Here is a 22,601-nt window from a genome sequence, read left to right as displayed (position 1 = left end):
AATGACTTTAAATAACCATTGTCGCCTAGTTACTGAACCACAATTTATTGACTTGTACATGTACAAATCATAGGCATTAAACCAATGTTTGTGTGGAAGAGATTGGCCAGCTTGGCGTTTATATCCCCTTGTGGGAGTTTGCCGAGTTCCCTTGATGGGAAGATCATCTAAATAAACAAACACCATGGTAACAATGTTGATGATTAAACGCAATGGGCCTATATTAATAGATTTTAAACGAGCAACACCTTAAGAATACCAGAAACGATTCCAACCTCTTAATTTCAGATGGTTTATTTACACAACAACAAATCTCAGCGGGTAGTGTTATCATAGCACTATTCTTCAGTCTGTACACAACACAAAGTATCCCGATAGGGTAAAAGTGACAAAGACCAAAAGAGCAAGCTGCAATTTGTCGGCATTGAGGACTAATTTACCTTCATCTGGTCCCTGATCAGAACACCTTCTTATCCAAACATTATTTACCCAGCCTTGTTAATCGGAAAGACAGTTTAAATTAATAACCTTTTCGCTTTCACAGCTTTCAGTGTCCCCCGGGGGCCTCCGTACAGGTGGGTCTCGTCTTGCGAGAGGCGACGGTTCAAGGCGAATGTCTCACTCCCTCTGGAATCGGCGTTAAAACATTGCTGTTTGTTGTGTGGACTGGAGGGAACATAATGACATTTAATGTCCGCGGACTCAACACGGTCATAAACTGTTGATATCTGACTTGACAGATATTAAACACTTGCTTTGCAAATATAAAACTCGATCTTACTCTTATAAATCTAGCATGTATAGATTGGCAGTTTAATACTACTGAATGCGTTTATTGAACACGGATAACGTTAGGCCTAACGTACAACATTCGGTACTTCGCGGTTTCCCAAAAATACATCTTATAAATGCACTGGGTCGATTTCACAAAGAGATAGGTTAGGACTAGTCCTAGGGATATGACAAACTTAAGGCGTCCTAAGTTAGGACGAGTTAACCTGAGACAAGACTAGTCTTAACGCTTTGTGAAATCCAACCCTGGACACGTTTGGTGATTGTGAAAGACCAGTCTTCTCACTTGGTGTATCTCAACATATGCATAGTCAATAACAAATCTGTGAACATTTTGGATCAATTGGTCATGGAAGAGAGACTCGTTTCTCGCAATGTTCCGTCGCTCGTTTACCAAGTAAGTTTAAAAAACTGAAAAACTACATACAGCATTTGAAATGTTGCTAGAACTGTTGCTATGGTATCCAAGTTTTTTTTCGTACGCATGAGCATTGACATCACGTGTCGAATAACAGAGACGGCTGAATCATAGATCGTATAGAGAAACACACTGAACGTGATGATACCGTTTTATCAATCCTTCAACACAGAACAAGTCGCAAGAAACTGACGGCAGATGCATGCCCAATTTTTATGCGACCGCCTTTGTATCCAAAATGTGAAAGCAATCATACACGAAACAGCAGTTGTGTTCATCGTCGCCTGTCTCTAAAAACTAGAAAAGCGAGCAGTACGGCAGTTTAAGTACAGTTATGACGTACTTTACAGAGTGAACATCAGTCTTATAATTCATGTCAATAACTTAAACTTGCATTGCAGTCAAGGTACAATACATGCTCTATTGTTTCTGTTTAATCAATCTGTCTGTTTACCGTTCTAAATTGTTTAGTGATTTTGTCTGCACTGTTTGAATGAAGGCCCGTTTTAATTCATTAGTGTGGGGTAATAAAATTATTTTCTTATATCATCTTTTTAAATGTTAAATTTGCATCGGGGATCAAGAATATTCTTTATCATTTATTATATTATCGTATGTATGAAGAAATCAAGCATGCTGTCGACAAAGCTGTAGGATGTACTTATCTAACAAAAGACAAACCAGTTTTAACTTCATTCTCATAAAATCTTGAAATCAGTGGTATTGTAAGAAACCATTCCTGGCGGCTTGTTTTCAGTGGTCCTTATCTCACGCATCCACTTCCGTGATTTTGTCCAGAGGCACCATACCATCTCGAATGAGATAGGCTTTCCAACGAGTAGGAAAACCCGTATCAAACAACCCATCCGAACATCCTGACTGCGGGGCGCGTTACCAGACCGCCGCATCAGGGTGAGAAAAAACCACCTCAAAGTCCAGTGAAAGAATGCAGTGTTATGGTGTGGAATCGCGGGTACCGGGGTTAGGGTTTCGAAGAGCCCGATGTACCCGTCGGGGAGGCCCAGGACACCCGGCATGGTGTTTCAGGAAAGACATGACGTTGAGTACAGACCACGGTGTTTGGTTCGGTACCAAAGCTGATTATGGACATTCGAGCAGGAAGGGAGATAACATGGTGAAGAAGAAAATGGAATCCAGACGGATTTTGGTTTTTTGTTCAAGCAAGAGTTTGAGATGAAAGTAGAAAGTGTTAAAGGTAAGAGTGCCAGAGGGCGTACTGTGACGTCACTCAAGTCTCAATCGAATACAAGGACCAATCAGACTAACTTTTACATGGGTCAGAAATAATACTACAAACGGTGTTTCACTGATTTGCAGAATAGTTCAACTTTGAACTGAATCATTAATGCATTATAATGACTCATTATGGGCCACTTTATGGATCAGTTCTGACCCCAGCTGGATCAGCCGTGACCATTCGTGGGTCAAACAGGAACCTTTGAAATGAGGTGTCTAAGATGAAGAGGTGATCTATTTATCTCGATATTTACCGAAAAGTAGAATTGGTCAAATTAAATCGCAACTTAACGTGAAAAGACAGAAATGTTTAGCATTCTTATATGGGAGGTTTGCAGTGGTTGACAACTCAACGTTTGGTTCAGTACCTACTCGAAACAGTTCTACTCGAAACAGACTTGCACAAGTTGCCGCAAACCTTACTTATATTTCTATCATGCAAATTGTTTTTCACTCATTGTAAAATGGCATACTGGTTTTTATTGCCGGTATATTCTTGCAGCGTCAGAAGCCAAAATGTTGCCAGTGGAACTCACACTTTGACATTTGGCGCGCGCCGTGAAACTGCAAGTATAATGTAGTACTCGACTGTAGAAATAAACATTTACAAACGTTGACCCGTTTTAAAAACAAACCAATGGGAATCGGTCACGCGCTTCCAAAAGCTGGAATGACGGAGTGGGTTTCGCATCTAGGAATTGTAAACCAACATGGCCGCTGGTTTGTTTTTTCTGATGTACAATTGCAAGACCAAGGTTAATTGAGGAAAGTCAAAGAGTAAGTCAAACTTATTGGCCTACTCGCAATCTTTGGGTTGTCTCAAAAAATTAGTATTAGAGATCAATTCACAACGGGCAGCCGCGTGGACGAAACACGTGTGCCGCTTTGCGAGTTTGAATGGCAATCTTCGCCAACCGTTTTGCGGTGACTTTTGTCCGGCGCTCTTTGTCTATTTGCCGTGCTCTGCTTTCGGTTCACGTACCATTTAGTGTACACACTCGTTGTTCCAAATGCTCTCTCTCTCTTCGTCTCGGCGAAGTATCTCGCATTAGGATGTAGTAGGGGGGAGACACGATGGGGCTGAGAATGTTTGGATATGCAAGGCGAGTACTCCGACAGTATTGACAATTCCACCTGCGCCGTACACCTGACTATAAAAACGACTGCAACTGGATGGGGGTCTAAGCAGTCAATTGAGTTCTATATTTTCCAAGAGGCATGTATAAAAAAAACCTCCCATCTTGTTGAGGAAAGCTGTCGCCGCGTTGAAAGGGACTTGAAGGGTCTGCGACGCGTGCAGGGGGTGCTTTGAGAGATGCTATTTACCGTCGTCTTGATGCACGAGACACGGTACTAAAAAGAGCCGACTGGATCGCTAAACATCTCTTAATGTTTTCATCGTATGACTATAGATCGAACCCAATGACTTCTAATGACACAGAACTTGCATGCATATGCGCAATCAAACAGCAGTAAAGAACACACAGTTTGTGAGATTATATACTGCAAATCTATTACAATTAGTCATCTGTCAAACCCTGTGAGCTATAACTAACATCAACTGTATAGTATTTGATACTTATAAAATTGATTTGGTGGTAGTTTATATACAGATAATTTCTAAAGTTAACTTCAAAAGCACGTGCAAGGTAATGCTCGTTATTTACTGCATTTATTTTTTTTAAATAATCGCCCTTTTATTCCGCAAGTTAGCTTCTTTATCGTGCTCACAATGTCCTCCGGTCTAAGGTTTCACAAACCGGACCATTTTGACATCGATGTTTTAGAAATAATAATCAATATAATGATATGGTCCCAACCTATACGCGTTACCATAATAGCAAAACGCAATGCAAATCAAGCATCAGTTATAAATAGTAGATTTATTTGTTATCAGAATTTACAGATGAATGCTTCCAAGTCAATGTGGTGACAGGAATATTGAGTTCAGTTCCTTAGCGACATTGATGGATATGATCCATGAGGACTGTCTCTGCGTCATGGGCGTGGCTTTCCCATTTACTCTTCTCACGTTCGCCATTTTCTTCATCCCTCAGTATGACGTGGGTTGTCATTACCTTCGCGTCCGCATCGTCATCGCTGTCCGTTGGTATCTCGGTGATTTGAGTTTGCAATGTGAACGGCATTGGTGTCGTGGGGATAACCGAGTCATTGTCCCCTGAGAGTCGACCGTGACCTCTCACTAAATCCTGGGGTACTCCTCGTTCCGTGTCATCGTCGTTTCGTCCAACCATCTCGATGTCGCTACCACACAGTGTAGCCGCAATGACAGCATTGTCATCTCCCTCCTGACATGGCGAGTCGCATTCGTCATCGTCATCGTCATCATCATCGTCGTCACCAGCTGTCGCAATGTGTCCCTCGTGTGTGACAGCTTTGTCAGCGACCGTCCCCTGGACATTGACCGTGTTCTCACTGTTCTGTTTCTGCCGTATAGTATCAATATGCTTCGGTCCACCAATCTTATGCTCGGCCGCTTCCGCGTTGGAAATCCCTTCCATTTTCTTCCATTTTGTTCTCCGATTCTGAAACCAAATTTTCACCTGAGGACAGAAACAGAAGAAGAAAAAAAACTCATCAATAAACATTTTTATTTATTTATAACAATTGTGGTTCTTATACAGCGCTCGTATCCTTCACTCAGTGACGCTCAGAGCGCTTCAACATTTTGTATTTGTCTGCAATGTATGTGGAACTACGCTTGAAAATCTTCCTTTAACATGGTTTCCAAGGTGCTATGCGCATATGCTGCCAATGAATTGAACTGAATTGAATTGAATTGAATTGAATCGTTTATCGTCAAGTATATCAAATTACATGAAATTTACAGTCTTGTACAGCAACATATAAAATATTAAAATGTAAAATTGCACAAGTTTTACCACAATACCAGAGAAAACAATAACCTTAATATAAAAAAATCAATAAAATTAATTTAAAAAAAAACAAACAAACAAACAACAAACAAATAAATAAACATAAAAACATGGAAGAGTAGTAATCCCCCTCCCCAAACTAAAAGAGGCCAAATTGCACAGGAGGTGCCAGAAAAAATAGACAATCAGACCAAGAACACCGAGCGAACCCCTTCTGTTTTGGATAAGTGCCTGCAATGGGTTATTTTACCTGCGTTACCAACACACGGGACCAACGGTTTACGTCCCATCCGAAGGATGCAGCAATGGTTATGTGTCTTGCTTAAGGACATAGGTGTCTTGACCGGGACTCGAAGTCACACTCTGCTGATCAGAAACATCAGAGCTTGACAACGGTGCTCTTCATTCATTCAAACTTATATTTATTTCCATACTTCATGAAAACAGAGTACAAACAATTTTTTAGAGGAATAACCAATAAACAAAGCTATTTAATGAGGGTGAGAACAAATTAATAGAGTATGGAGGCATCATCTGGAAGCCGAGGCTTATGTAGTGATGCCTGGGGACAGACAATAAACGGGGACAAGAACGAACGGAAAGACAATTAGATCAAAGACAGACATGATGAAGACAACAATGGTGAAAATAATAATTGATGAGAATAATAATAAATAACCGCTAGGCCACGACACCCCACATTGAGGATGTTAAAATACTAATCTAAGCTATTGGGAAGCACAGTATTGGTAAGCTAAGTCCAATTAGCATAATTGAGTAGACACACGATTCGACAGACCATACTTGCTAATTGTATTTGGTTGTATTAACAATAAACCTCAATCTACTTACACAAAATAGATCCAAACGATTTCTTATTGTATAAGAAATAAAAACGTAATCTTGACTTTTTATATTTTGGAGAACATTATCAATCGCTCAAAGCTAGATCAAAAGTATGAAATGTTTGAAACTGTAAACAGCTTAATCGTCCCACTAACTGGCTTCTCAACCGATAAACTCTTGACCAATGAAAAGTGCTGTACCCTATTAACCAATCCGCCTATTTGCTAATTAGAGCACGCTCTCAACAAGTTATAGCCAATCACGACTTGCGTTATAAAGACTCAAAATGATGACCACACACTCTCCACCAATTACGAACACCGAACGAAACCTTACTTATCTGTCAATAAAGAGATTTAACGGTGATACTATTAATAAACCAAACACACATCCAACCAATCACGATAGACGATAGAAGACTCATCATGCTGACCAATCAGAGAATCCGTACCATAACAATGTCATCATGGCGGTATCAACCTGCCTTAATGGTCCAATCTGAATCCTTTATACCATTAGTCCTCCATTACCACTAAATGATGGAAATGAATATAGACGATGGCAAAGTGTACACGTGTATCTCATTGTTAAATGGATGGAAGATACCGATATTACTAACCATCAATGTATTAAAATTAACGACGGTGTATATGTTGATATTTATACATTTTGTTTTGAATGAGCGGGAGTCGTTTTGGAGCCCATAGAGAATTTCAGCTTATGCACCTAATCAAACCACCTGTACTTTTATGGCTCGTCCGTTGGAAACACTCATACGTTTAAATTTAAAGGGCTACATAAAAACCGAGCAGTTTTGTGTTGTTTCTTAAAGACAATGGACACTCTTGGTAATTGTCAAAGACCAGTCTTCTCACTTGGTGTATCTCAACCATATACATAAAATAACAAACCTGTGAAAATTTGAGCTCAATTGGTCGTCGAAGTTGCGAGACAGTAATGACAGAAAAAACACCCTTGTCACACGAAGTTGTGTGCGTTTAGATGGTTGATTTCGAGACCTCAAATTCTAAATCTGAGGTCTCGAAATCAAATTCGTGGAAAATCACTTCTTTCTCGAAAACTACGTTACTTCAGAGGGAGCCGTTTCTCAAAATGTTTTATACCACCAAGCTCTCCCCATACCTCATCACCAAGTAAGGTTTATGCGTAATTACCAATAGTGTCCTCTGCCTTTAAAACAGGTATATATTCTTAAACAGGTGTCACATTTACGATTAACTAGTAAGGATTCCCTTGTGTTACCTTCCAACCGATAAAAGCCCCAATGCTAAAGGCACTGGACACCTTTTGCAATTTTGTCAAAGTCCAATTTTATCACTTGGCGTATCCCAGCATTATGCATCAAATAACAAACCTGTGAAAATTTTGGCTCACTTGGTCATCGAACCAATTTGTTTGCTTTCAGATGCCTAATCAAAGGCTACAGACATGAAGTATTTAAATATTTGAGTGAGGAACTACCTCTTTCTCAAAAACTACGTTACTTCACAACTTGTTATAATATCAACAGCTCCCCATTGCTCGTTACCAAGTAAGTTTTGTAACAAGTAATTGATCGTAGTTACCAATAGTTTCCTGTGCCTTTAAGATCCACATGTACCCAAAACTATAAAACAAGAGCGAAGTCCATGCAACTACCATGAAACTGACTTGGTGGAAAGTTAAAAATAGGAATTGATTTTTTTGATCGTAGTCTTTTTTTTCTTCTTTCATGATGTCAGAGCAACATTGCTTCATCCCATGCATGACGAACACAGCGCCACGGAGGGTGGTGCGATACAAGATTACAGGGCACGCGGACTTCTGAGTGTTACTTTAAAACTGATAATGGTTAAACTGCTTCCTGTCCAAGGCAAAAAGCACAGTCTCCAATGTTTGTCTCGTCTCTTCTCGCTTGCTCAGCCCGTGATTTCTAGACTGAACGACGGCAGGATGAGGGCAAGAAGTCACGCTCAAAACTCCACGGTTTCGTGTGTTTTCCAGAGCCGACACAACATCCCCATTACATGGTTTTATTTTTTTATATAAAAGGAGTAATACTTGTATAGTATTTAGCGGTTAGGTTGAGGAAGTATTCAATGCAAAAGAAACATAGCTATGGGACGAAATGGTAACTGTTACCGCCACTCGTTAACGTTGAGCCCGCGGGGAACCAGTGTGTCGTGACACCGACCTGATGGGGCTTTTCGAGAGCCGAGTTTCAGGGTGCTTGTTGAAGCGAGTAGATTATCTGTCTCCTCGGTATGGCTGGAAGGGTGAGGTGAGTACCGGTCTATCTACCCTGAACCGACAAACTGGATCAAGCCGAACCCCGGAGAAGTTTCTCCACCTTCATCTTGTTTCCACTTGTACGGAGTCTGCTTGCACGAGTACCACACTTACGTGGGTATCTTACCCGAGGCATAGACGGCAGAGGGCCGGCCCGACCCTCAACAAAAAAGACCCCAATAAACTGACTGCCGATGTCGGGGCAAAACATAGAAACGGCTAAACTTTCTTAGCTTACACACACTTGATCACTACAAGTGAATCCTGCCCAGAGCAGCCAGCGAGTCTCACTGTTTCTGTGTCTGTTTATTTTCCTCCAAAACTGACAAAAATACTGCAATGTCGAGTCAAAGAACGTGCTGATTATTGTGTGCTGGGTTTTGTTACACTTGTTAGACCACATTCCACCAATAAGAGCCGACTATAGACTATTCCATCCAATCAAATGATTGCATGCATACCGAAAAGTATACCAAATGTTGATACACCTTTTAACAATCATTTCCCTGTGGACCAATCTTTTGAAATAATCTTTGAAGAATAGTCACGTTTAAACACGTGTGATCTTCTATTGCAAAGACAATCAACCCACCGAACAATGAAGTTAAATGTCAACTCGATAAAACTTTAGGTGTCTAAGTTTGGCTTACTGTGAATGAAGAATAGTCTTCTTGATGAAGTCACCTTTATCTCTTCATGGCATTTATTGCTAAAATCCAACACAAACCTGTTTTCGTAATCATTGAAAACTGGTTTAAAAAAGTGATCTTGATAAGACATTCTAACAAATAAAAAAAATAAAATTGCTTTTTGGGGGACAAACGGAGGGTGGCGAACTATGACGATAAAGACTAAGCCGTGTCCATGAGAGACTCACCCAAAAGGAATTAAACTTCACAGATATTGACAAGACTCAATCAACTCTGCCAAAATGTACACTGGATTTGGCGCGCTTTTGGATGAGAGCAATCAGCAGACGCATTGTGGTGAAGTTCGTGGTAGACATCACTAAAACGCCCACTTAAAAACGATCGGTTCAAACCGCCGCATTCTGCTCAACAGAGAGGCTCCTACAATACACGTCATGAATTAGTGTACTAACATAAGCCAAAACAGCGTCTCTTTTAACCAATCACAATGCAAATTGCTTCCCCCCATTTACTCCAATCAAGCATACCGTAATGGCATTTTATCTTGCCCTCAGCAAAGCCTGCTCAGTAGTCCCTTTTATCTATTATTTTCCGATTACAGTGCCTCCGTGTATTACCCTTAAATGCCTGTGAAAACGACGGCCTCATTGAGACAAATTAAGTACATGGAGAAAAAAAATCGGAAAAATAAATGCAGAGACTGAGAGAGAAAAAACCCTTCTGATGGTTGATTGTGAGAAATGGGCGCGTGTGGTCAATTCGACGAGTTAAAAAACGCACCGGCAAAGTATACGTTAATGGACTTGTTTTATGGCGGGAGATTCAGGGGGAGCTAAATCGCGCTTTGTAATACTAATAGGTTGTCTGATCGCAGCATAGATTACCACCACGGAGTTCTGTCACTGAATGGGGAAGGTTTTCAGATATCAAACGACTATAAACTTATCATCATAGCCTCAGATTGAAGGCAATTTACATGGCACTGCGAGGCTCACTGGTAATCGCTGCTGAGTTAAAGTATGAGGGAAAGGTGAATTGATTAAGATTGAACTTCTCTCTGACTACAGGATACCAGTGTCTGAGCTGTACAAGATGTATTTTAACGAAACGAGTGTTTGAATTGAAAAATGTAAGGTTCTGTAACTCAACAAGCAATGTTTGATGTAATTTTTAAAGCTTAGAAAATTTACAACTTGGCTGCTGAAAATTGTGTTTTGTTTAGTGGGGAGAATATGCTAAGAATAAACTACAAATAAAACTTGCGGGTACAACCATGCAATAACTTTCTTTTGAGGGAGTGGTGGCTCTGAAAAGAGCCGGTTTGGTCTCGACGTTTCGAACAGTATACTCAGCTCGTCTTCAGGAGAACAAAACAGAAGAAATGAAGACGGCTGCGGAAATTTCAAATTACACGAAACCGATGAAGGCAATAAAACTGATGATCTAATGACCCTGACAGATATTTTGAGACATAGTTTAAAATAACAAAATATCAGTCACAATAATAACTTATGGATTGTTGGTTTTAGTGGGTCACTCTGTTCTTCTGCTTACATATTGGTATGTCATTGGTTTGTGCGATGGTTTGTGTGAAAATACATTCAGCTAATCAGTACAATAGTACACAAATCTTAATCTATTAATTGTAACAATTTCGAGAATTTCAAAAGACACAAACTCTGGCGAGGCAACACAGTGTGTCAATCATGGTAAATTGATTAATACTAAATTATAATAATAACGACTTTAAAGATATTGGACATTTTCGGTAAACAGTATTGTCCAAGGCCCACACTTCGTGTAACACAAACTTCTTTATAAAATAACAAACCTATGAAAATTTTGGCTCAATCGGTCATCGGAGTCGGGGGAAAATAACGGGAAACTCACCCTTTTCCCGCACGTTTCGCCGTGTCTTGACATGTGTTTAAAACAAATCCGTAATTCTCGATATCGAGAATTGAATATGGTTTTAATGTTTTCTCAAAACGTAAAGCATTTCATGGAATAATATTTCAAGAGAAGTCTTTCACCATTACCTTCTTTAAACCATGTAAGTTATTTGTTAATCTGTGAACTTTTTTTTTCTGTAGTGTCCAATGGTTTTAATGCGCACATTTTGATTGTTACAATAAGAAACTCATGTGAAGACATTGTCAGAGTCTATGGTCCATTCGCAACAAGAGAACTGAAATGACACATAGGCCCAAGTCAGCAGGCCTTTATCATGCAACCACCATCTAATAATGCTAACCCTAACCCTAATCCAAACAAATTGTGTTTCTTAAAGGCTGTGGACACTATTGGTAACTGCTCAAAATAGATATACGCATAAAACCTTTCTTAATTACGAGTAATGGGGAGAGGTTGATAGTATAAATTATTGTGAGAAACAGCTCCCTCTGAAGTGACATAATTTTCCAGAAAGAAGTAATTTTCCATGGATTTGATTTCGAGACCTCAGATTTAGAACTTGAGGTCTCGAAATCAACCATCTAAACGCACACAACTTCGTGAGACAAGGGTGTTTTTTCTTTCATTATTATCTCGCAACTTTGACGACCGATTGAGCTAAAATGTTCACAGGTTTGTTATTTTATGCATATGTTGAGATACACCAATTGTGAAGGCTAGTCTTTGACAATTACCAATAGTGTCCACTACCTTACATGGTTTTTCTGTCATTTTGTAACTATATTTATAAATCCCTGCATGTATTTTCAACTCAATTGAGCTTTTGGCTGCGATGTTTGAATGTTTTTTTTTAATAAACCAATAATAATAGTAATAATGAATCCACTGCTACGTAAGGAACCAGACTATTTTTTCTTCCAGACTCAGTTTGGTTAACAATGTTTCGAAATGGAGAAACATCACAATGGACAAACCATAATAAAGGTCTATAATGAACACTTTCCTAAAGATATTTCTAATAAAACTATGTCCTCACTAAAGACTCACTTATTTAGGGAGGCTTTTTACGATCTGTAACTACACTTTGATTGCAATTGTGTGGGTAACAGCTTTTATGATCTTTGTGCAATTTGCTTCTGTATGTTTTTAAGTCTGTTTTGTAAATGTTTGATGTAATTTTTACTGATTGTTTTTTGCTGTAATTTTTGAATTGATTTTTGTTATTTGCTGTAACTTTTTAATGGATTTTTGCTGTAGTTACGCATTTGATTGTTTTCGGATGGATTAATTTTCATATATATATTTTGTTTTACTGGAATCGTGTTAAATTGATATGCACTCTCGAACAGGCTGGTCCTGGAGAGAGCGCAATATAAGTTCAATGAATTATAAACTGTTTATTTTGTCCTTACCTGTGTATCTGTAACGTTCAGAAGTGTTGCCAACTCAGCCCTCTCGCTCGCTGATAAATACTTCTTGGCTTCAAATTGTTTCTCCAGTTCGAAGATCTGTCGCCCACTAAACGTTGTTCGTGCCTTCTTCTTCTTCTCTTTGCTCTCGGGTGATTCTCCGTCTCCTTTTCGCTTGCGGTCCGCTTTCTCGCTACAACTCTCGTCATCTGACAGAAGAAATATAGTTAAAGAGAAAATCAATCGTCAGATTTTCAAGCTTTGACTGTATACTTCGGGACAGACCTTCGAGAAAAGACCATTAATTATTGTTTGCATTTCGATTTCATAAGGGAAAATGAGATGGCTTTTAAATCAGCTTAGTTTTTTTCTTAAAAATACTGTTAGACAAAACGGACCAACCGGTAAAAGTTTTGCACACAGAGGCTCGAAATTTCCTGCACGATTAGTTTCTGTATTAATGTCCTTTGCTTACAAACATAAGTGGTTTAAAGGCAGTGGACACTATTGGTAATTACTCGAAATAATTTTTAGCATAAAACCTTACTGGGTAAATAGTAATGGGGAGAGGTTGATATAGTATAAGACATTGTCAGAAATGGCTCCCTCTGAAGTAATGAAGTTTTCGAGAACGAAGGTATTTTCCACGAATTTGATTTGATGACTGTGTTTTTTCTTTCATTTATAATCTCGCAATTTCGACGACCGATTGGGCTCAAATTTTCACAGGTTTGTTATTTTATGCATATGCTGAGATACACTAACTGCGAAGGCTAGCCTTTGACAATTACCAATAGTGTCCAGTGTCTTTAACAAGAACATTTTCTTTCACATTCTCTACGTCTTCCAAAACAGAAAACCAATTTCAGCAAGTATATTGAAACGTTTTAATTTTATATTTTGTATTCATTTATTTGTTGTCCTGATGACAATCATAGAATTCCCCGCAGATAGTTAGGGATTAAAAAATAATTAATTAGGCTTGATTGGAGGGTTAGTGGATTAGGGTAGGTGGGAGATGGAATGTTTAGAACGTGGGTTTGCATCTAGGTTGAGGGTTCACTTAAATATTTAAATTATTTTCTCCTAAATGCAGTTGAACGAGCGTCAATAGCGAACGACGGCATGCAACAATATAGTGTTTCATGCATTGAATGCGACTCCTGCAGGTAATGACTTCACGACGTCTTGGGAAAATGTCCGAACATAAAAAAACAACAGAAAACTCTAACAAAGGGTAGGATTCGTCCAAATGCGAATAATTATAGCATTTTTTTCCTTTCCTAAACAACAGTCCAAATTTCAAGTTATGAGATTATGAGATTATGCGAGACCGTTTGTTTGTACAAAGGGAACTCGGCAAAGGGCTATAAATACCGTGCTGGCAGCAACTCTCGTACAAATCGAAATTACAACTGAATGTTGGGTGACAGTTTTCCTAAATATTGGAGCAATTAAGATGCAAATGTTAATCTCTGAAAGTATACTATAAGCTTTGAGATTTGATCAAGGATTCCCATGTGAATGTTTGTTCCTGGTGCTCGCCCGTTCGCTGTTCTTTGTTTGTGTGTCTACGTGGTTTTGTAGTGGTTGTTGTCACTATTTTAGGGTTGAAGTGACACAACTCTGAAAATCACGTTTTTCTTTCTCTTGTGGGCAGCACAGTTTTTGTTTTGGCTGCTCCCTAGTTTATTGTTGTCTAATTTACATTTCCTTGTGTTTTCCTCTATTTTTGTAGGGTTGTTTTCTTATTCGCTTTGTTAGTTTTTTTATCCTAATTATTATCCTTTCATTGTATGGGGTGGTACTTATTTTTGTTTAAGTATATAGTTACTAAAATGTGTTTATTTTTGTAGTCATATGCCCGATTAAAGTATTATTAATAATTTAAAGTATTTAAGTTTTTTATCAATCTTTACCAATTATGTACCGGTGAAGCGTCAAAAGTCAAGACATTGCTCATAATTACTTGCTTAACAAAAATAACATCCATATCAAATGAGTTGTTAAAAATATGTCTCAAATTACAGCAACATCCTTTGCTAATTATTGACCCAACCTTAAGGAATGTTCTAATCACCTACTGAGAATAACTGTTTCATAATAGAGTTCAATGGTTATTAAATATAAGGGTTTAACAGTGTACTGAAGCTATTCAAATTGATACTTCAATTAAAAACAAACACACAGCAATCAATCAAATTATTTAAATGAACGCGCACTTGGGTGACCGAATATTGAAAAGTTATAGTTTGTGTTTACCCTTACGCTGATGTGTATTAAAGACAGTGGACACTTTTGGTAATTGTCAAAGACCAGTCTTCTCACTTGGTGTATCTCAACATATACATAAAATAACCAACCTGTGAAAATTTGAGCTCAATCGGTCGTCGAAGTTGCGAGATAATAATGAAAGAAAAAAAAACACCTTTGTCACACGAAGCAAATTCTAAACTTGAGGTCTCGAAATCAAATTCGTTGAAAATTAGTTCTTTCTCGAAAACTACGTCACTTCAGAGGGAGCCATTTCTCACAATGTTTTATACCATCAACCTCTCCCCATTACTCGTTACCAAGTATAAAGGTTTTATGCTAATAATTATTTTGAGTAATTACCAATAGTGTCCACTGACTTTAGTAGTCAGTACTTTCCCAAATTTTCTTTAAAAAATCCACTGGCAAATCACGCGGAGTGATTCAAACCAACGACCTTCGCATTACTAGAGCAGGTGTATTACCACATCTTAATTATACCCAATTATTGCTAGAAGTAAACCCACGATAAGCAAAATACTTATTGACAAGTCAAAGTTGAAGTTTTGAATTATGACGTATATTTATGTCATTGTATAGATGCATACAATCAGTTAATAGTCAATTGTGTTTAGTTTTCTACGCCCCATATTTCAAGTGTTTTGAGCATATTATTTCAATCGAGGGTTAATATGCGAAGTGCTTTTTTAAAACTTAGTTGCTGAAGACAACGTTTAAAATATTCAAAATCATACGTATGAGGCTCGCATGTCATTCGAAAAATACTTTCAAAAGCACATCACCTTTTTAGAAAATAGACCGGAGTCAGTTTGATAGACCAACACGAAGCTTTCCACGGAATAAACTCAGTGAATTCAAACCACGAACGTTAAATAAAGTGTCTTTAAAGGCACTCGACACCTTCGGTAATTGACTTAGAATTGACACAGACGAGTAATCTCAACATATGCATAAAATAACAAAATTTGAGCTCAATTGGTCGTCGACACTGCGAGATAATAATGCAAGAAAAAAACACCCTTGTCATACGAAGTTGTGTGCTTTCAGACACTTGAACTCGAGACCTCAAAATCAAATTCAAATATTTTACTTTAGTGGGAAAAGATTTAACTTCTTTCTCGAAAACGACGTTTCTTCAGAGGGAGCCGATTCTCACATGTTGTATACTATCAACAGCTCTCCATTGATCGCTAGCAAGTAAGTTTTTATGCTTACAATTATTTTGAGCAATTACCAATAGTAAACAGTGAAGTTAATAATTACTGTGTAAATTCTAATCGTCCGATCTGACTCGAAGAAGGAAGAGTTAAAAAGATAAAAGTCATGAACTGAATATCTCTTCTCTGAATCTGTATTATTAATGTTGACAACGTGGGTATAAATAAGCCAATGTAGGAAAATATTATTTTCTTCGAGTAAGACAAAGTAAAAAACAATCAAATTATATATTTTCACCAGACCAGGGTTCGAATCCCGGTCGTGACACTTGTGTCCTTCAGCAAGATGCTTAACAGTAAATGCTTCCCTTTACCCAGGGGTTTTTAATGGGTACCTGCGAGGGTAGAGGTTGGTATTGTGCATGAAAAAGCCTTTGGAGCGATATAAACTGTTGCCCAGGTTGTATACTCCCAAGGGAGCTGAGAAACATTAAAAAGGGATGTTATTGGGCCTATGACCAGGGCACTAATGTAAAGAGCATTGATACGGTTAATGGAAATGCGCTGTATAAGAATTGTTATTATTTATTTATATCTAATGTATATTGGAAAACCATGTCTCTGATACTTTTGGACAGAGTATCATTTTCCAGAGAAGGTACGAACCGAATTTACATTTTACATCATAACAAAGAAAGTGTATACGGTAAATCTCCTTTTGAATACGAATAGAAGACTATAAAGAGGAAAGATTATACATAAACATTTTGGGCAACCCACTTCAGAAAGGCCAAGTGGTTCACAACCCCTGACGAAGCTACACTTCTAAACGGATTTAAAAAACAGAATTCCACTTTTACAGAATTCCTTCAAAAGAAAGAGCGAAGATTCTAAAATGAGGCTTGAAACCCATCCTGGTTGTGACTCGCAAACCCACTTGTCAATAATAGTTACTAGCTCTCCCCTTTGGAGCTTTTTCTCCCCCCCCCCCCCCCGCAGAAAAAAAACCGGCAAAGAATCGTTTGCTCACAAGTGGATATTTTCCTCCCTGGAAACCTTTTAGCGGAATAAAAGAAATTGATGGTCATTTTGGTGCAGCGAGGCCGCAGCAAATCGTAAGCCCTCTGGACGTATTCATGGAGGTCCTGCCTGATGGGCAGTGAAAAAAAGGGTCCTTTCCTTCAAAGCGTTTTGTCTGGTGTATTAAGATTGTATCCCAACACAATGAGGGAAGCTGAATACCCACTGCCTCTGGGTGTTTCTAGTGGGGACTTTTGCCTCAATTGCTCGGGTACGGGATAATGAGAGAGAGGGAGAGAGAGTGTGTGTGAGCCGTACGACAGAAAAGATGATGGGGGATTTTTTATTTAAACACCTCTCAATTGCTTCTTGGTGGTCCATGGTGTGCCGTTATAAAGTGGTCGATAGACGGGCGTGGAGGGGTTGAACAAGAGGGTTAAATCGACCTCGTCAGCTCAAAAGAAGGCGACAAAGTAGAAGGGGTTTTATTTAATGGTAGGCTAACCAGTTTTGTTTTCTTTAACACCGGGTACAGGAACAGTATGTAGCGATACTTTACGTTTAGAGTAGTTAAGGAATTTATAGTATGTTTAAATTTGTTATGCCTAATTTTTATGGATGTTTTATTGGATACCTTATAACGAGAGAAAGGAATGTAAACAAATAGGCCTGGGCCAGTAGAGAGCTCTCCACGATTTGATGAATAAGTAGTGCTCATTTAACTCAAGAACAAATGGTCATTACTCAATCAAATTATTTTCTCATTAGAGATAAATTAAAGTAAAAACCTTCAAGTCTTCGAGAAAAACTCCGCTAGGATTGAAACGTCACGCCGTTAACTATTCTTGGCATTTAGACCATCGGTCCTTTTGGTTCGAAAATTGTTTACAACATTCAATTTTTTTTCTTCAAAAAACAAAGTTCTGACCTACCATTACTGTCTGTGCTATCTCTGCTTTCCGTCCGCTCAGCAACAATCTCTACGTCAATCTGTGATTTAGCATGAGCGTCCTTTGCTAGTTTCCTCGCCTGGCGTTTCTCCATCTCTCCGGCCAGGTTTACCGGTGATGTCTGCTTGCCGCGCGGCTTCAGATACCCGTGGTTTACCGCTAGGCTACCGGCGTCGAGCACAGCGGCTGCCCGGTGTTCTCCGAGGAGGCCGAGTTTCCTCTGTGTCTCCTCGCGCTCCCACAGACCCAGGATATCGGCGATGTAGTACGGCGTAGGTCGCTTAGCTCTCGGTCGGTAGTTATGAGGATGCCAGGTTCCAATCGCAACCACTGGTGGGAAGAAAGTCGACGCTGATACCGGTACAGGATGAAACTTAGATGAGGCAAGACCGACCGCTAAAAACTCTGTTCTGTATTGGGGAAACATCTTGGTGTATCAGCTGAGAAAATCTTCAGAGATTTTGTTTTTTTCAGTTGACGATTATAGTAAACTTGATGTATGATGGCTCTAAAACGATACTATATTGGCCTGGCAGTTTATATCCACGCATCAGCCAGCACTGACTGCTATCTCGGTGTGTTGCTCCAACAACGTCAAATTGCTTATAATAGATTGTTAACGACCCGCCACATTAAACAAATGGCTACATCGGCTGAGCGGTGAGTCGACAGGTAATTAAAAGCATTTTACTGATCGACGACGCGAAATCAGCTCCAATCTCCGGTTTGAAGTTCTTCCTCGGAATCCTTTTAAAGACCAAAGTCAACAGAATTCCATCTTGTGTGAGCTGGATTTGCTGTGTAGGACGACGGCCTCAACAAACTTGCAGTGATTTTTTGTTCTGCTGTTTTTGTTTTACGCAGTCACTTCTCTTGCGATTATTTTTTGATGGAACCATTGACTTGTGTGGGAAGTGATAATGCCACAAACTGTGGCTGCGGTTTGCGCGCGTGGTGCGTGTGTAGTGGAGCAGACTGGATGGGGCAGTAGCCACCCACTAATGACTGTTAAACACTGCCCTGTGATTTAACACACCACTGTTGCATTGTGTTTTTGTCAAGTAGTCAGTGTGTGTGATGGACATCTGACTGGGTAACTGCTACCGTGGCTCTCCAAGTATCCAATCCACAATGGCTTTAAATGGATGATGGGTTTGGGGGGGGGGGGGGCACAGTCAGCCAATCGATTTGAGGGTATTATTATTGATAGAGAGAGCCCAAATAGCGCGTCTGAAATGACTCGTGCGATCGCTGCGTTGACGTCCTCAGAATGATGATGATGACAAAATGAAAACAATTTTCTAGGACTTGGAGATTTTTTTCCCCCGCTCAAGTTAAAATACAAAACAGAGAACTCTTTATGTAAAAACAGGTTAAAACTTGGCTAACATTTCATCGCTGGTTTATCATTTCGACTTCTATCATCTGGGACCGTATGGAAGGTTGTGACCTCACTGCGCATGCGTTCTATTTATTCGGTGACAGGCACTGTTACTTGTCAGCAATATAACTCAGCAAATCCCTTCATCGCTGAACCCATTAAAAACGAAAGGTTAGAATGGAATGTAGAATACGGGACTTGTGTCACCACGTGACCTATCACCTGATGATGTAATTCATAAGCGATGTTTTTAAGATTGTGAGAAATTGTTTTTCCCGCTTCATATTTCTCTTGGAAACCCAATCGTAGACAATCAACCCAGCGTTTATCGAAACAAGAAGTTCATTAATGGGTAAATCTTGAAACAAAATAACACTTTCCTTTTTGTCCAGGGAGCCCGCGTGTCACTCAGCACGACCCCGCAATAAGCAGCTTGATATAAACAAACACAAGAATGGAACGAGGTTGGTATTGACAATTAACCGCCTGAAGGCCCGAGTTTGACTGGCAGAGAGGCCAGTGTTAACCGTCAATCGGATCAAATCAACGGCGAAGCAAACATTCCAGCACCGCTATAAAATTACATCTCCGTAATATTTATTTTTACACATTGGGGGATACACTAACTAAACTTGGAAGTCGGTCTCAATCTGTGATAATGAATTTATTCCCCTTGCTTCATATAAAAACACAACAGTGAGTACCCACGCGACCCTAGAGTACATGCCGTTAAATTGGCTAAGTCGACCCGCTAATTGATGGCTTCGTGTCTCGTCTACTCACGGTCTACTTGAGGGCCGCTCTGATTTAATTACCCCCGTGTTAATCTCGATCTGTTATCAAAGTCAGAAACAGATTACCCAATTTCCTCTATTCATCGGGCTACCCTGTTTAACCAGAGGTTACTAATTGTAACACTTTCTTGTCTTGAGTTTCAGGAAGATGTCCCTGTGTCTTGAGAAGTCTGGTTCTTTGTATATATTTGATGGCCGTGGTGTGAGATGTGAGACAACAGAAATGCAAGTTGTTACGGTCAATAGTGCACGTGGGTCGGTCACGATGTCATATCCAATTTATTGTTGACGTTTTCAAAGCGCCCTCTCCGGTGGAGAGTGGTCTTACAAAATACGTATGTTTGTCATTCTCTATTCGTCTGGTGAAGTGCAAAATCTTGTTAAAAATTATTTAAAAATCACCACAAACTATGTTTGAACTATAAATACAAGTACTGTCTGTAGCCCCTAACTTTAAATATTTAACTTATCAACCAAAGTTTACAACTTTGCGGTTTCTTCATGTTTTGGAGACAATAATAATCAATACCTTGCACATACGAAGTTACGAGATAATAGTGAAAGAAAAAACACCCTTGTCACTCGAAGTTGTGTGCTTTCAGATGCTTCGAGACCTCCTAATTCTAAGGTCTCGAAATCAAATTCGTGGAAAATAACTTATTTCTCGAAAACTACGTTACTTCATAGGGAACCGTTTCTCACAATGTTTTATACTATCATCCTCTCCCCATTACTCGTTACCAAGTAAGGTTTTATGCTAATAATTATTTTGAGTAATAACCAATAGTGTCCACTGCCTTTAAGAGCCCTTTGCACTGGGTTGAAAATTTATTGATTTGGTTTTAGGTAAGACCATGAAGGAAGGAAAATTTCCATCCTCAATGGTTAGATGGTCAAGGTTGAGGGTACAGAATTTTCCTTTAATAAGAGTAGTGGATTCTTACAGCGCGCATATCCGTCACCCAGTGACGCTCGAGGCGCTTTAACATACAGTATTTTTCTTCAAGGTGTGACTGCGTTGAAATTATGAGACATAATCCTGTTATATTGGTTTACAAGGTGCTGTGGTGCAATATGCTGCCAATCAAACCAATCACACCTGGGCGAACCCCTTTCTCTTTTCGATAAAGTGCACCGGGTTCTTTTACGTGCGTTACACAACACACGAGACCATTGGCTTTACGTCCCCCCCCCCCCCCCCGAAGGACGAAGCATCATGGTTAAGTGTCTTGCTTAAGGAGTCACGACTGTGACTCGAACCCACACTCTGCTGATCAGAAACACCGGAGCTTGAATCCGGTGCATGACATGCAACTTTTCCCAAAACTCAATTTTAGTAATGGCAATCTGCCTACCGAAAGGTCTGACGAAAATAAACCTCAAACTGCACAATGAGACACTATTGTTGGTAATTACTCAAAATAAATTTTAGCATAAAACCTTACTTGGTAGCGTAAAATGGGGAGCTGTTGATAGCATAAACATCGTAAGAAACGGCTCCCTCTGAAGTATCGTAGTTTTCGAGAAAGAAGTAGTTTTCCACGAGTTTGATTTCGAGACCTTGGAATTAGATTTGAGGTCTCGAAATCAAGCATCTGAAAGCACACAACTTCGTGCGACAAGGGTGTTTTTTCCTTTCATTATTATCTCGCAACTTCGACGACCATCTGAGCTCAAATTTCACAGGTTTGTTATTTTATGCATATGTTGAGATACACCGAGTGAAAAGACTGGTCTTTGACAATTACCAAAGGTGTCCAGTGTCTTTAAACAGTGGTGTCATCTTATCACATGTTTACCTAATATTTTTGGGGGTATCTAGTCAATTGATTGTGACCCATATTATCAATACGTAAGCCAAGTTAATTACTCTGTTCAGAACGATGAGGATTATTTTTGCATTACCTACAACTAAACCAATCAGTCTACCTTATACAACTCAAGGATCAGTGTTTCAAATCATTAACAGTAGAACAGCGACCCGTTAGTCCAGTAAAAAGACTGTCATCAATAGTCCTCCACTCACAGCAGTCACACATTCTTTTCTCGGTAAACCTTATTTATCTAAACCCATTTCAGACGGAGCTATCCATCCCCCTCCTTCCATGGTACCGTTGTGTTCTAATTATCGGCGATTCGGAAGGTCCGGGTATCGGGAGAAGAATTCCTGGTGGGGAAACAGCAGGCTTTTAACGGTACATACTTCAAATGAGATCGTGCGTAACCCCAGCTCGTTTAATGCTCTCCATGAAGGGTCAAAACCCACAACCTTATAGTTTGACCTTAAAGGCATAAAATGTCTTTTTCGTAAACGGCAGTTTGCAGTTTTAAAGGCACTGGACACTATCGGTTACTCAACTTAGCCTAATGGTTAGCTTAAAAACTTACTTTAACGAGCAATGGAGAGCTGTTGATTAGTATAATTTATAAAACATTGTGAGAAACGGCCGCCCCTTTGAAGTTTTGGAAAAAGAGGTTATTTCTCACTCAAAATATTAAATACTTCTGGCCTCAAGCCTTTATCAGGCTTCTATAAGCACACAAGTTTTTTCA

The 22,601-nt window shown here is 39.4% G+C and overlaps 1 protein-coding gene across 1 annotated transcript; it reads right to left on the bottom strand.

The window, feature by feature from the left end:
• Positions 1–278: 278 nt before the first annotated feature.
• LOC139940999 (uncharacterized) lies at positions 279–18,881 on the bottom strand. The gene is made up of 3 exons (XM_071937405.1): positions 17,856–18,881; positions 12,476–12,681; positions 279–5,031 (listed from the first exon to the last, which is right to left on the bottom strand). Exons 1-3 carry the CDS (start codon positions 18,298–18,300, stop codon positions 4,423–4,425), a joined length of 1,260 nt encoding a protein of 419 aa, XP_071793506.1. The 5' UTR covers positions 18,301–18,881; the 3' UTR covers positions 279–4,422.
• Between the last annotated feature and the right edge of the window lie 3,720 nt (positions 18,882–22,601).

The sequence above is a fragment of the Asterias amurensis genome, chromosome 8 (genome assembly GCF_032118995.1).
Source record: "Asterias amurensis chromosome 8, ASM3211899v1".
Lineage (NCBI taxonomy): Eukaryota > Metazoa > Echinodermata > Asteroidea > Forcipulatida > Asteriidae > Asterias > Asterias amurensis.
Note: the sequence above shows the minus strand (reverse complement) of the source record. Positions and strands in the feature narration are given on the sequence as shown.

What these genes read in the sequence shown, in the direction of transcription:
- LOC139940999 (XM_071937405.1), bottom strand. Translation starts at nt 18,300, where the DNA reads ATGTTTCCCCAATACAGAACAGAGTTTTTAGCGGTCGGTCTTGCCTCA. An exon ending in AGATAGCACAGACAGTAATG is followed by an intron (nt 12,682 to 17,855) that starts GTAGGTCAGAAC and finishes TTCTTCTGTCAG; the next exon opens with ATGACGAGAGTTGTAGCGAG. An exon ending in TGAACGTTACAGATACACAG is followed by an intron (nt 5,032 to 12,475) that starts GTAAGGACAAAA and finishes TTCTGTCCTCAG; the next exon opens with GTGAAAATTTGGTTTCAGAA.